This window comes from Pseudochaenichthys georgianus, unplaced genomic scaffold (assembly GCF_902827115.2).
Source record: "Pseudochaenichthys georgianus unplaced genomic scaffold, fPseGeo1.2 scaffold_452_arrow_ctg1, whole genome shotgun sequence".
Taxonomy (NCBI): domain Eukaryota; kingdom Metazoa; phylum Chordata; class Actinopteri; order Perciformes; family Channichthyidae; genus Pseudochaenichthys; species Pseudochaenichthys georgianus.
Window position 1 is genome coordinate 138185 of NW_027263017.1, and position 15368 is coordinate 153552.

The window sequence follows — 15368 nt, forward strand, 5'->3', positions numbered from 1 at the left end:
TAAAGCACTTTGAATTGCCTTGTGTTGAAAAGTGCAATATAAATAAACTTGCCTTGCCTTGCCTTGCCTTGCCTTGCCTTGCCTTGCCTTGCCTTGTCAAGTGTGTGGAAAACAGCAGTCGTGCTATCATTCAATAAGCCAGGGAAAGATACAGCTAACCCTAGTAACTACAGACAAATAGCTCTTACATCTCAACTATGTAAATGGATGGAAAAGATCATTGTCCGTAGGCTCTTACATGTACTGGAACAGAAAGGGATGCTGAGTAGTTTTCAGAGCGGATTTCGTAAAGGGTGGTCCACAATAGATGCTTTAGTAACATGTAATGTAAGACTGAGTAATGATGTGGAAAAAACACTGAAAATGAAAGAGATAATGGCAATAGTGTACTTTGACATTGAAAAGGCGTATGATTCTATGTGGAGGGATGGATTACTGATCAAATTGAGTAGAATGGGTATTGGAGGGAGAATATTAAATTGGGTAAAGGCCTTTTTAACAGATAGGACATTTAGAGTAAAGGTTGGAGCAGATATTTCCAATTGTTTTGAAATAGAAAATGGTGTTCCCCAAGGGAGTGCAGTTAGCCCAATATTGTTTAACATCATGATTAATGACATATTTACATGCTTAGACACATGCATCCAATCGGCTCTATACGCAGATGATGGGGCTATTTGGATGAGGGAAGACATGCCCCATACGTAATGGAGAATATAGCTAGAGCGATTAAAAAAGTGGAGAGGTGGTCATATAACTGGGGATTCAAAATGTCAGAAAGCAAGTCATGCTACATGATAGTTATAAACAAACGCAAGATTGATGGCCAACATCTAACACTATATGATCGTCCAATGACAAAGGTGAATGAGTTCAGATACCTAGGACTGTGGTTTGATTGCGAATATACATGGAAAATGCATATTAATCAAGTGAAACAAAATGCAAAAAAGTATTAAAATCTATTACGAGCTGTAGCTGGATGCAACTGGGGCGCAGAGAAACAAGCATTAATAGACATTTACAGATCAATGATGAGGTCCACAATATACTATGGTTGTATAGTGTATGGAGCAGCAGCAAAAACATCGCTTTTCAAAATGGATAGACTACAATATAATGCATTGCGGCTGTGTATTGCAGTTATAAAGTCATCCCCTATCAATGCAGTTCTGACAGAAGCAGGAGAAACACCTCTGGAGATCAGAAAAGAGAAACTTGCTCTGTCATACTGGGTCAGACTACAAGGAAGTGGAGAAGAAAATATTTCAAAAAGAATATTACAGGATTGCTGGGAATATGGAAAGTTCCAGGGGCGTGGGTTTGGCTGGACAAGTAGGGAGAGAACGAGGGCATATGGAGTGGAGACCATCGTGTTTGCCAAAGCAACCCCATTTAGCAGTGTTCCCTCATGGCTTTTCCCAGAAGCTAAAATAGATGAGTATTGTAGAAAGGAAAAAAGAGTGGCAAATAAATGAAGTGGGAATTAAAACACGTATGTTCGTTTACCTGAACGAAAAGTACTACAATTACCTAAACATGTACACAGATGGTTCTAAGAACAAGGAAGAGTGTGTTGGAGTTGGTATATACATCATAGACTTTAAAATATCGATTTCAAAAAGAGCGTCTGATCAATTATCAGTGTATACAGCAGAAATGATTGCTGTAATAATAGGATTACAGTGGGTTGAAGAGGTCAGACCAGATAGGGTGGTGATATGCACATATTCATTGTCCATAATAAAAAGCATACAATCAACAACAACTGTCTGAGAAGACATTCTCATAGAACTTAACCACAGCCTGTTAAGACTTCACAGAGGAGGTAGATCTGCAGTTCTGCTGGGTGCCTGCACATGAGGGGGTGAAAGGGAACGAGTGTGCTGATAAATGAGCAAAAAGTGCACTACAAAAGGAAATAACATTACTAGTTCAACTTGGAAAAGGAGAAGGAAAAGCAGTAACTAAGAAAAAAGGGATGGAGATCTGGCAGAAAAGGTGGGAGAAAGACCAGAAAGGCAAAGACCATCACAAAGTACAAAAGACAATTACAATTAATATTGATAAAGAAAGAAACAGAAGGGAGGAAATCACGATAGCTAGACTCAGAATAAATCACACGACTTTGAATGGTACGCTGTATATCATGGGGAAAAGTGACAGTAACAAGTGTGGGAACTGTGGAGTAAAAGAAGATGTAGAACATATCTTGTTACATTGTGACATCTATAAAGCGGAAAGAGAAAAACTAAAGGCTGAAGTTTTAGAGGCAGAGAGGGAATGGAGTGTGGTTGGTGTTTTGGGAACAAAAGGAGAGGGAGTAAGAGCTACCAGAAAGGCACTGTTTACATTCTTGAAACTGGGGTAGGAAAAAATATTTAACAGGCAAGAACATAGATTTTTATTTTTGTTTTATTTATTTTATGTTTTTGTTGATTTATTTTGATTAGATCATAGGTTAAAGAGTGGAATGATATGATGATTCATACTCATGTACAGTAGGTGGCGGTATGCACCTTTTAAGTTGTTTGCAATCCGCCAAAAACGAGAGAAGAAGAAGAAGATGCGCATTGCAAATCGGGCATTCAGATCGGGTAGTCACACTGGGTCCAGGAAGCGTCTCGTCGCTCCGGTTCTCTCTCTGTGTTCCTGAGAAAGCGTTTGTGAGCTCCAGCACTACTGATCCATCATCTGTGTGTTTGGATAAACCTCCGAATGGACTGCGTGCTCTTTTTTCTGGAGCATTTACCTCGGACTATAGGAGCTAGCTTAGCATGCTAGCTGGAAACACGTTGGCAACACTAGTCAGATTGAGAATTTGATGGAGAGAGAAACGGTGTGTTTAACGGAGTTTGCAGGAAAAGGTGATCTAGTAAACATGAGTAAAGTCCAAATGCTGCTCTCGTCGAAGAAGCAGCGACTCACTGCTGAAGAGATATTTGCTCTATTTGAAAAAACGATAGCAGAGCTTGAGGAGGAGCTGTCTCGTTCAAAAGAGGAGAACAAGAGACTCCAGAAACTACTGGACGCTGTTTTACAGCCTCAGCTTCGGATACACAGAGCAGGTCTGTTCCATTTACTCTTAATTAACACTTTAAACCAGGGGTGTCCAAACTACGGCCCGGGGGCTGGTGTTACCGAATAAGATGTGGGCCGAACAACTGGTGATATTCTATAACGGTATAGGCAGATGTATCAGGGGCGTGGCCTTTGTCGAATAACCAGGAAATACACATTTCGATCGCTTCTTCTGTCGTTTGCATACATCGTTTGGTATATTTGGCACCATAGGAACACTTTGATGCACTTTCAGTACCAGTGTGTGAGGTTGTGGTTGCGAGGTGACCAAAACATTGCAAGCTTGAATAAATCATTTAAACCGTTTATTTTTGCCAGACTTATTACTGAATATCATTCTTAATGTGATACCAAGTCCATCTGATACCTGTGTATACCTTCAGACAGCCTACAAGTGAAGCACACGTTGTTTACTCACAGTTTGAAAGCAGCGTGGAGCTGTGATCCGCCCAAGATAAACTGTGATACGACTTATGTGGCTTGTTCTTGTTGTCAGTCTTATATTTGTATCATATATCGTTATTAATATGATATCGAGTTGATTTGAGACCCGTTTATACTTTCATACCGTCTGTTAGTGAAACATACAGTCTGTCTGTGTTGTTTACACCCATCTCCAACGGAGCGTGGAGAGCTGTGGTAAACAGTGATTAAAGATTCAACTGTGATACGAGTTCTGTGGTTATCAACCAGCGAACATGTTTAATATTAAAGACTACACACATGTATCCCCCTTATCAAAACGATATTCTGCACTTTGCCACACTTATCCAGATCACATTTGACTGTTTACTCGTTTTGCAAAGATAGCAGAAATGTCATTGCTACATTTGCAGGGATATTTAGAATTTAAAATGCTGCTTGATCGTTAATTTTTTTTCTCGGCAAACAATATTATGAATCCTCTATTCAAAAATATTATTCAATGTCCGTCGACATGAAAATAACAAAAAAGTTCATGCTGTACTCAAACCCGAGTCCCAATAGCAAACATCCCTCGTGCCATGCGCGTTTGAGTGAGCCACGAATCAATACAATGTAATTTATCATCTCAGTTTATTTTCTCACATTAACATTGTTAAAAGAGTCAGAACAATTCAACCCGACCATCTTTTATAATGTGAGTGAATGTATGCACACTTTAAGCCATATAAATATTACAGTAGGCATTTGCTTTGAAATAGTACTGACTGAGCATCATTAAGACCCACCCACCGAGATCATATCCTAGTTCATCAGCCTGCGAGCCTACATTACGTTGTGATAAGTGGTCATTTTACGTATTATTCTAGTGCACACTTTAAGTTAACATATGCAAATCAGGCCATGTGTTTCGTTATGTAGGAGCTATAATCATCACCTGTCATGGAAATACAACAATAACAAGGAATTCATATTAATATTACCAAGTTACACAGAAATAGATAAAACACATGAGAACAAAGACCACATAGATAAACGCTAAGTTAGAAACGAAAACATGTTAACAACAGTGTGAAAAAGTATGAATATATGTCTTTCTAGTTCTCAACGTAGCCTATGTGAGTACTAGGGCTGTGCAATTTATTTGATCCTGCGATATATATCGATATTTAGTTTTCCGAGAAAGTATCGATATTTCAGCCGCGGGTATCGATACATTAAGTCTGATAACTGTGTTTGTTATTCTCGCGTCCAAGAGAGAAGCTTTAAAAAGGAGACTAATTGAGTCTCTGAGAAGGTTCAAATGTATACTTTAATTAATAAAAAGCGCGGTAATGTTACAAGCAGAAGATGGTTCAGTCAGAAAAACAGCTGTGTTCTGGCTCTTGTGAGCAAAGGGAAGAGAGCGAGCTCCACCTTTCCAGCTGTTAAATATCCTCTGCTGACTCCTCCCTGTGGGCCGGTTGGCGCTGCTGGGGGCCGGCCCTCCACGTCTCCAATGTTCGTTGTTGCGCATTACAGAGGATTCAGACATTGTACATTAAATATATAACTAAACACGCCTTTTCTCCTCCTTATTTCTTTCATGACTTTTCATTTAATACATTTTAAACGCTGTAATCAATACTCCAAAAATACCTCACGGCTGGTATAATTTCCGGTAGTTCCGAATGTTGTCTCATGCTACCCACGTCTGTAAACAAACATATTCAAATAAACTGTACCTTCATTTAATATTCAGCAATAATAATATCTCGACGTCTATAGTTGTAATGTTGAAATCAGTAGGTTTCGGTGTGCAACACTCCGTGTCATATCGCTACTAAATTCACCTCTATAGTAAATGGTATATTAGCCACATGCTAAATGCTAACCGCAGATGAAGGATTTTCAGAATAAAAGCTTAACAACTGGTTGTGCACAAGAATGTCTGGTTTTTCAGTATAAAACAGCATTTAAACTGACGGTATGTTTATGGTACTTTATGCCATGAAAACATTGATTTTAATTTCTAACAAGTCCCATTCAAATCCCCCGTGTTCCGCCACCTGCTGCACCTTTTAATTCTCCATTGTCCATTGTGATACTGCACTTTATGTACTTACGTTTCAAAGGCTTGTAAGCTACAGTTTGCACTGTAGGGGTGCAACAACTAATCGACTTAATCGATTAAAATCGATTACCAAATTAGTTGCCAACTAATTCAGTCGTCGATTCGTTGGTGACGTCATCACGTGCGTTTTACGCGCCGTTAAGCTACAACGTTATTGGTACTGGAGACATTTAAAAAAATATATGTCATGTATTATTGATACAAAAACATTATATCGCAGTCTTAGTGTGGCCAGCTCGTTTATAATATGTAAAAAGACAAACAAATGCGTCTATGATGTATTTTCGATCAGACGAGATCTCTCTCCCTGGTCTGTGTGGGAGGGGGCGGGGCCGTTTACACACACGCGGCTGCTACATGCAGCAACACACTGCGGAGAGAACGCGCTCCGAGGTGTGGTTAAACTTTACCCATCTCGATGCTCGTTGCCAAAAGTGCAATAAGAGTTTAGCATGTGAGGGCGGTAACACGAGCAATTTGTCTAAACATTTATCAAAAGTGCTCCACATTCAGACGGAGAAATGCACCGGGTTCGACTGTCTTTCTAGTAGCTCTGTAGCTCCGTCCACGAGTAACGTTTTCACGTCAGGTGTTATGTATGCTAGCAGCAACACACGGAGTTAACTCAATTATACAAACATGGGGTAATGATTTGAGGTAACTGAATTAGTTAGTTTGTTAAAGTTTCAGCTATTCTGTTCACAGTTCTGTTATCACATTATTTATTATTTGCTAAAACACTGTTTCTTTTGATGTGAAATATTATTTATTTAATTTAAATAAAAAGCAATGTTAATTTTGTTCACAATTTGTTTAGTTAATTTAATAATATGTATTTTTTAATCAAGTATTCATCTTTATTGTCTTCATTGTTAGTTTCCACATGCCTAAAACAACCTCAAGCTAAATCTAAAAGTTGATGGCTAAATAAGAGCGTTTGAGAAATTGTGCAAGGCATACAGTAATAGTCCGAATAGTCGATTAATCGTTTCATTAATCGATAGATTCATCGACTATCAAATTAGTCGTTTGTTGCAGCCCTACTGCACTGTTTCAATAAATGAAACACATTTTCTCACCACATCTTTTGATTCATGTTGTCCAGCATTTGCAAGCTGTAGACTCTCTGTCAGAGCCATATATTGTATAATTGATGCTTTCAGCTTTCAGTTGAATTAATTCAATCCAAGTCAATGGAACACTCACAAGATGTCACCAAAATCACACTGTCCCTTTAAAATCTTTCAGAAAATGATATAAGTATATCGAATCGTATCGTTGGCTGAATATCGTGATATATATCGGATCGTTGGCTGAATATCGTGTATCGTATCGTGAGATTAGTGTATCGCTACAGCCCTAGTGAGGACCCTCGTCATTCGGTGTTGCTGTATCGAAATTTAACCAAGTAAACAGTCACATCTTATCTGGATAAGTGTGGCAAAGTGCAGAATACCGTTTTGATACGGGATCAATGTGTGTAGTCTTTAATATTAAAGATGATCGCTGGTTGATAGCCACAGAACTCGTATCACAGTTTATCCTGGGCGGATCACAGCTCCACAGCTGAAGACTTCTCCACGCTGCTTTCAAACTGTGAGTAAACAACGTGTGCTTCACTTGGAGGCTGTCTGAAGGTATACATTGGTCTCAGATGGACTTGGTATCACATTTAAGAATGATATTCAGTAATAAGTCTGGGGAAAGTAAATGATTTATTCAAGCTTGCAATGTTTTGAACACACATCCCCAGTCACCTCATGTGTATTTTTGTAGTCCTCGCTGTACGCGTCCGCATATTGGCATCACAACCTCACACACTGGTACTGAAAGTGCATCAAAGTGTTCCTATGGAGCCAAATATACCAAAACATTTATGTAAACAACAGAAGAAGCGAACGAAATGTGTATTTCCTGGTTATTCGACAAAGGCCACGCCCCTGATACATCTGCCTATACCATTATAGAATATCACCAGTTGTTCGGCCCACATCTTATTCGGTAACACCGGCCCTCAGCTAATTAAAAAAATATTTGGGAAATATGGCCCACAAATGAAATGTGCTTTTCTCATATTGTACTTCTTAAATATATATGTACAGCCATATTACACACTAGTATTCATGTGTTAATACTTTTTAACACTTTTTAAATAAATTCAGTCAATTCATGTTGATAACATTTTCTAACAAATCTTAGTTGAATCTTTGAAGCCTAATAACTTATAAACACAACAAGCTTGAAATAAACCCTTCATATTTCATGTTATTATAATCAATCTGAGACTTCTGTTTTTAAGGGATGAGCTGCCAACACGATAAATGAAACCCGATAGAGAGCTGTGATGTAGGCTGTTTTTTTTCTTAAAGCATATTAATGTATCAATTCTAATTTAGCTACATTTTGCTAACTTATAACTTAAAGGTGGGGTAGGTAATTTTGGAGAAACCAGCTCGAGTGCGCTAGAATTTGAAAATACACAGCCGGAAAAAATCTGCCACTTCCTTACAGAGCCCCTCCTCCAACACACACAAACGTGCACATGACCAATGAGGGCACGAGATACGTTTGTGCACAGATGGAAGGCTGACAGGCAGGTAGGCCATCCAGTTACTTTAGCCGGGCCGGCTAATTGGTAGTGCTTTTTACAGTACTACGGCTTCCACAGATGACATTTTGTATGCATTTTTTGACAAAGCACTTAAGATATTCATTGCTATCGGGGTGTTAACCTCTTAAGCCCGAGGGTCCCCCCAGTGGACCCCTCCCACCGTTTTTTTACGAGACTATGTCTCAGGGCTTCTTAACATTTATGAAACTATTAATGTTCCATACCCTTTTAACGGTAAGAAAGTCAGCTAACTGACAATGTGAACCAGTTTTAGCTAAAAGAAACACAAGAGTAATACCAAGCCTTTGAATTAGCATGGAGCGAAAAAATGCTAACTAATGCTAACAGACTTTTGCACAGCACTCACAGTAGAAATGCCCTTATTACTTATCGTAACTGCACAAACCAGATATCCGATTAAAGCTGAGACTCCACAGACTCCACACATGTAATGTCATCACTGTACGACCCCGAATTCCTGAAGCTATCAGCCAGAAAAGAGAAAGTAAACAACATCCGGTTTCAAAAATATTACAATAATTACGTCTTACCTTTTTTGATTTGTCATCAAAAGTTGTGTTCAACGGAATAAAAACGCCGCTCAAGGTTAATCCAATGTCTTTGTGTCACGTAGAAATGTTTACCGATAATCCATCATCATATTTATGGCAATATACTGGGTATAAAGTTTTGCCGTCCAGGCTTGTACTTTCAGATATGCTTCGTTTGCTTCTCTATTACGTCCGCAATGGTAATGTTTTACGTGGATTTGAACTGCCCATCGATTCTATTGGATGTAATGGTTAAGAAAAAGGTGTAAATCACCCAAATCGACCAATGTATTCCAGAGATATGGTCCTGCGTAAAGTATAAAGAATGCCAGCCAGCGTAAGTACATTACGCATTAGACTTTACTTATTGTTTACTACGGAAGGAAGCAGGAATTGCAGGACCCAGAGCGCACAGTGCACAGAGCGGACAGCAGATAACGGAATTGCAGTTTTATTGCTTATAGATGATCAGAACATTTCAAAGGGGACACAGCCCCATTGGATATTAACCTATGGATTAACTAAATCATCGTTCTTTTGTTTTAATGCCATTGAAGACCAGTTTAGACCAGACAAAGACCAAGGTAAGCCATGTTAGCCTAGCGCATGTTAATACCTTGCGCCACTTGTTTTGATGTACGTTTTTGTTGATAACCTCGCGAGTTTGTATCTTTCAGTGTTGAGGTGAGCACCGTTAGATTCTGTGTCTTTACGATCATAAACAATGTGTTGGATGTGCAGCGAGGATAAGTAATAAGGGAGCTAGGAGTGATTTCCGGTGCAGTAATAAGTTAGCATTTTTCGCTCGGGGCTAATTCAGAGGCTCACTGTTAGCATTGTGTGTTTTTTGGAAAAAATAAATGAAAAAGATCAGTTAAATGAGTTTTTTCCCGTTATATGGATATCAAATATTCATAGTTTATTAAATATTAATGTTCCTTAGACGTTGTTTCCTGCAAATGACGCAATTTCGGGTCCGTGGGGCCTAAGAGGATAACGGAGTATATTTTTTTTTTAATTTGTGTTTTTTCACAACAGTTGTATTTGGATGGAATGAATACCTATAGTGATAATTCAAAGTAATAAAATGATGTTTACAGTGAAAAAGTTCAAATGGAACTGATGGTTCCCAAATTACCCAGAGGTGAGTCCGCCTGGACTTTATTTGTCTAAACCTCTCTAAAAAGGTCAAATTTCACTTGTTTTGCATCAATCTTGATACAGGGTACTTATTATATGTTATAGTTTGAATTCCTAAAGCTTTTAGTCTACTAACCCATCATTCAAGGGTGGTTTTTACTATAAGTAATGGTTTTTTATTTAGGCGGACATTAGAATTTACATGTTTTTACTATGTTCCATCTGAATTTACTTTAAAATAAAAACATCTATATTGATTCTGACACTTCTTCATCCAACTCACAGATGTAACCATGCTTTGAGAGAAAGGGTTATTAATGTATCCCTTTTAGAAGTGAAGATATAGTCTTTGTTGTGTTAGTGGCATTTTCGAGCCTGAAACCTAAAAAACAGGCTCAGGGCTTAAGAGGTTAAGAGCATTCCATGGAATATAACAAAAAGTGTATAATTTAGTTTTTTGCGCACTTTTATTTTAAACAAATAAGGTTATTTTAACAGTGGTAGGCCTATTGCCTTTACAGAGTATCATTCCAAATATTCCTTGTCAATTTCAATGTCTGGAACAGTTTACAAATGTCCATGTAAGAGTTTGGTACTTTTCTCCATGTTTCTGTCCCCCCCACTTATGTTCTGTGTTGGCTCATGTGAGCACTGCAGCTAAATGCTCTCATTTTGTTAACACTTTCAACTCTTTTTCAAGCTGAAAAATAATTTCTTTGATTTAAAGACAAGTGAATGCATTACATATAAGGAATTAATAAATTCATTATCATGCAATTATATTGACCAAAAAGTAATCTACAAAATAAATGTGGAAAATATTTAATTAATAAAATAATAATTGTTTCCTTTTGCAGTTGTTCCACTAATTATCTCTCTTCTTTTTTTTTTTTAATGTTCCCCATTACAAAGGTATTTTTTTAATGATTAATTCATTGTTAAATGTATGTATTTATTTATTTGTTCATCTTGAGACAAGAAATACAAACTTACATTTTGGGTGTATTCAGATTGCGCGTTCCCTCTTTTATCATCATTTATAGAAGTGCAACCTTAAACATGTACACAGTAAAATGCGACACTGACAATAATCAAGAAACGTCATAAATCAAACACTGACAGGGAATATTTTATTGCAGTATCATTACCTTTACATAAGAAGGTGCTGTACTTGTTTCTGAGAATACTTTTAAGTACTTTTACTTAAAGCAGACCTAGTATGCAAAATGCACCTTTTGATGTATTTTACACATAAAGATGTGTCCCTGGTGTGTAAGGAGACTCAAATATCCAGAAAATACAACCCTCTCTCTTTTCCTCCTTACCCACATCTCAACAAAAAAAAATGGGGGTGCAAACGAGCAGATCCAGGATTTGGCTCCTATGACGTCGTTGGTGAAATGTGGCACACGTGACACGTCACAACCTATCGTCTCCGTATACAGTCGTCTAGCTCAGTAGTTCCCAACCGTTTTCAGTCGGGCAATTACACAAGCGGGTTGTGTAATTGGAAATATTTTCGAGTCCCCCCTAATCCGGTTCTCACCGAGATTGGTAGAATTAATTGTATATAGTTGTACAAACATTACATTTTCTCTGCTAATAATAACAAGACAAAAAGATCCAACTATAATTGTATATATTATTATGGATTGGCAGATGATCCTGTGCCACTGTGAAATAATGAGGCCTAATTGAAACAATTACAAATACAGCATATCGATCCGCTTCTTTAACAGTATTTTTATAAGTTATTTTTGTAATTTTTTTTTAGGGGAATAATTAAACAAATTAGAAACATAATTCACATTGATTAATTGTATGTATACTGTGGATTATGGGCTGCTAGCACACATAACATTGCATTGGTGGTAGTAGGAGTAAGTAGATTTAAGTACTGTACTTATATTGAGGTACTTAAGTATTTCCTCTTTTGCTTCGTAATTCTGCTCCTCTACAGTTCAGAGGTAAATGATGTACTTTTACTACATGTATTTAATACCTTTAGTCACTTTACAGATCTGGATTAATGATATGAAATAGGATCAACTCTTAAATCAGACTTTAGTTACACCTGGAGTAAATTCACAAGCTACCCTGCAGTATACTACTTTTACTTAAGTACTTCTGAGCAGGGCGGGCTGGGACAATAATGGCGCATTTCCACTACAGCGCGGTTTAAGCGTGCCGTGCCCGGCCCGTCTTTGGTTGCGTTTCCACTTGGCGTAGTACCGGCTAGCGGGTACTATTTCATAGTTTTTCTGGCCCCATAAAATCGAGGTTCTAATGGCGCGTTTCCACTGCAGCGCGGAGTTCGCTTTAAGCGTGCCGAGCCGTGCGGGGCCCGTTTTTGGTTGCGTTTCCACTTGGCCTAGTACCGGCTAGCGGGTCCTAATTCACAGTTTTTCTGGCCCCATAAAATCGTGGTTCTAGGGCCAGGATCAACCAGGCTGAGTCGGACTGAGTATGCTAAACTAGAGAGAGAATCATTGGCAAGGGGGCTACAACTACAACAAGATGAACATATTTGACCGTGATTTAATTGTAATACACGTTTCAAATTGATGCCGAAGTAACAACATACTGATACCGGTTAGTAAAAACCATGAATTAATGCTTTGACAAGTCTGCAGACAGACGGCAAGCGACAAACCTTTTAAAATGCGTGTTTTCTAAATGGAGCTTGGCTAAGCTAACGTTATATATTCTCCGACCGTCCACACTCACAACAACGGCCTATACAGACATAAATAAACCAGCGACTGTATTCGTCATGACACAGGCAGTCTGTGGTTTGTACTTGTTTAACTTTTGTCTAGTTTCTGAACAGAGATGAAGAGCTGTGAGCTCTGAGGGCAAACGGCTGTGTTTTTTTTCTGGGGCTCTCATTCTCTCAATGTTAGCTTAGCCAATCTCCATTTAGAAAACACGCATTATAAAAGGTTTGTCGCCCCCCCCCCCCCCCTGCAATAGTGCTCTGCCCCCAGGTTGGGAGCCACTGGTCTAGCTGAATCCCCTCTTGCAGCTGTGTGTCTGTGTATTCAGCATGATGTCTGCAGAAGGCACTTAGAGTAAAATTGTTATATATAATATATAGCAGTTAACACTTGTCAAGCTTTGTGCTGTATCAGAAACCATGTGCTGCGTGTTTTGGGAGTAATATGGTCTGTGTTTACATTAGCAAGCATGCTAACACTCAGAGCTAACGCTGTAGGCTACTTGAGAGAATATGTGTAACGTAATGTCCTTGCGGTAAACCCTGCGAGAGCGTTTAGCCGGGTTTCTCTCGGTAGAAAACTCTTAGCAGAGGAAAGCTGCCTGACTACAAAGGGGCGTGGCTAGCAGCAGCTGTTCCATTTAAAGCTACACAGAATCAGCCTTTTTTGGAACAGGGCTGGAATAGAGGGGTATGAGGCATGGCTACAATGGGTGATCTGTTTGGTATTTTAAGCAAAAAAACTTCACATGTCATGTTTTGTATAGGTATGGCCCTACAATATATTTTTAGTATTTCCATTCTATAGGCGTAGTGTAGCTGTGAACAATCCCAAATACAATTCATTGTTTACATTGCAGCTAGTGCTAAACCAGAATAAATAACCCCTTTTCATTTTTAACTGGAAGTGGAATGGGGCTGTGCAACGTGAGGTGAATTGAGTCAACAAAAATACACAATAGGTGGGACTAAGAAAGATATTGTTAAAGTTTAAAAACAAAGGCATTATTAGGGCAGAAAAATGTCTCCCCTTTTAATGGTGATTAGATTTAAATGTTAACACTTACAGTTTTTTCTGACTGTTTCCTGTTTCCTGCAGACGTCCAGCAGCTGGTGGTGGTTAAAGAAGTGGTTCCCCCTGACCAGCAGGAGTGGAGCACCAGTCTGGACCAGGAGGACGCAGAGCCCCCCCCACACATTAAGCAGGAACAGGAGGAACTCAGGATCAGTCAGGAGGGAGAGCAGCTTCAGGAGCTGGAGGAGGCTGATATCACCAAGTCCACTTTCACTCCTGAGCCTGTGAAGAGTGAAGATGATGAAGAGAAACCTCAGTCCTCACAGCCTCATCAAAGACAAACTGAACACATTGAAACAGAAGCTGGTGGAGATGACTGTCGAGGACCAGAACCAGCCAGGAACTCAGATCCAGAGAGCAGTTTACAACCAAAGACTGAGGACGACACTGGAGACTCTTCTGAATCTGACACTGGAGACTCTTCTGAATCTGACACTGGAGACTCTTCTGAACCTAACACTGGAGACTCTTCTGAACCTGACACTGAAGACAGTGCTGATTGGAAGGAGACCAGAGAACCTGCATCAGGCTCAAACTCATTGAAAAATAGACATGAATCTGTCAGTGGTCCACCACTTGCTGAAAAGAAACCATTCAGCTGCTCAGTCTGTAAGAAAGCTTTTTCACAGAGTGGACATTTAAAGAGACACATGAGAATCCACACAAGAGAGAAACCACACAGCTGCTCAGTCTGTAAAAAAGCTTTTTCCCATAGAGGAAGTTTAAAAAAACACATGAGAGTCCACACAGGAGAGAAATCACACAGCTGCTCAGTCTGTATGAAATCTTTTTCACAGAGTGGAAGTTTAAAAAAACACATGAGAATCCACACAGGAGAGAAATCACACAGCTGCTCAGTCTGTATGAAAGCTTTTTCACAGAGTGGAAGTTTAACGGGACACATGAGAATCCACACAGGAGAGAAACCATACAGCTGCTCAGTTTGTAACAAATATTTTGCATTGAGTGGAACTTTAAGAAAACACATGAGAATCCACACAGGAGAGAAACCATACAGCTGCTCAGTCTGTAAGAAAGCTTTTTCACGGAGTGAAAGTTTAAAGGAACACATGAGAATCCACACAGGAGAGGAAATATACAGCTGCAATGTTTGTGACAAAAGATTTAAATGGCGTATGTGTTTCAATAGACACAAGTGTGTTGGTTGTCAGTCCTCAAAGCTTAATGAAATTCAAACTGAGGATAAAAAATCTGCCTGACTGGATCAACATTGTTTCACGGTATTCATATAAGACTTAAACAAACCCTATCTTTATCAATATAAGTGGACAATATGTTTAATGTTTTTATCATACTGATTTTCTGATTAATGGGGCGAGGCCTGCGAGCTAGTTCAGGCAGTCAACGCGAGCACTCATGCTGCATTCATACATAACGCCCCTTGCCACTCTACAACCAAGCGCTTCTACGCTGCTGCTTTCACCGGTCTTTTGCTGCTGTCCTAAGGAGGATTTTGCTCCAGGAACATCGCGGATACTGTGTGCTGGTCTGGGAAAATGGCCCATATCGTGATTCTGCTGTGCCTATTAACTGTTTTGGACTGTGAGAAGATATCTACTCATCCTGAGAAGTCTACTGGATTCAGGTCTGTTCTGACACTCGCAGTGGGCATCCCCTGCAAAGGTGTGGATGTGTTA

General features: G+C 39.2%; 1 protein-coding gene and 1 long non-coding RNA gene across 2 annotated transcripts in view; one reads left to right on the forward strand and one right to left on the reverse strand.

The window, feature by feature from the left end:
• The window catches only part of LOC139433438 (uncharacterized), a 31272-nt gene extending 17482 nt beyond the window's left edge, over nucleotides 1-13790 (reverse strand). The window contains exon 1 of the long non-coding RNA XR_011642904.1: nucleotides 13703-13790. This is a non-coding gene — a long non-coding RNA (uncharacterized lncRNA). The remainder of the gene's footprint in view (nucleotides 1-13702) is intronic.
• On the forward strand, nucleotides 2586-14930 carry LOC139433437 (zinc finger and SCAN domain-containing protein 22-like). Its single transcript, XM_071202458.1, has 2 exons — nucleotides 2586-3068; nucleotides 13735-14930. The coding sequence occupies exons 1-2, from the start codon at nucleotides 2825-2827 to the stop codon at nucleotides 14928-14930; spliced, it is 1440 nt and encodes a 479-aa protein (XP_071058559.1). The 5' UTR covers nucleotides 2586-2824.
• Nucleotides 14931-15368: the final 438 nt, after the last annotated feature.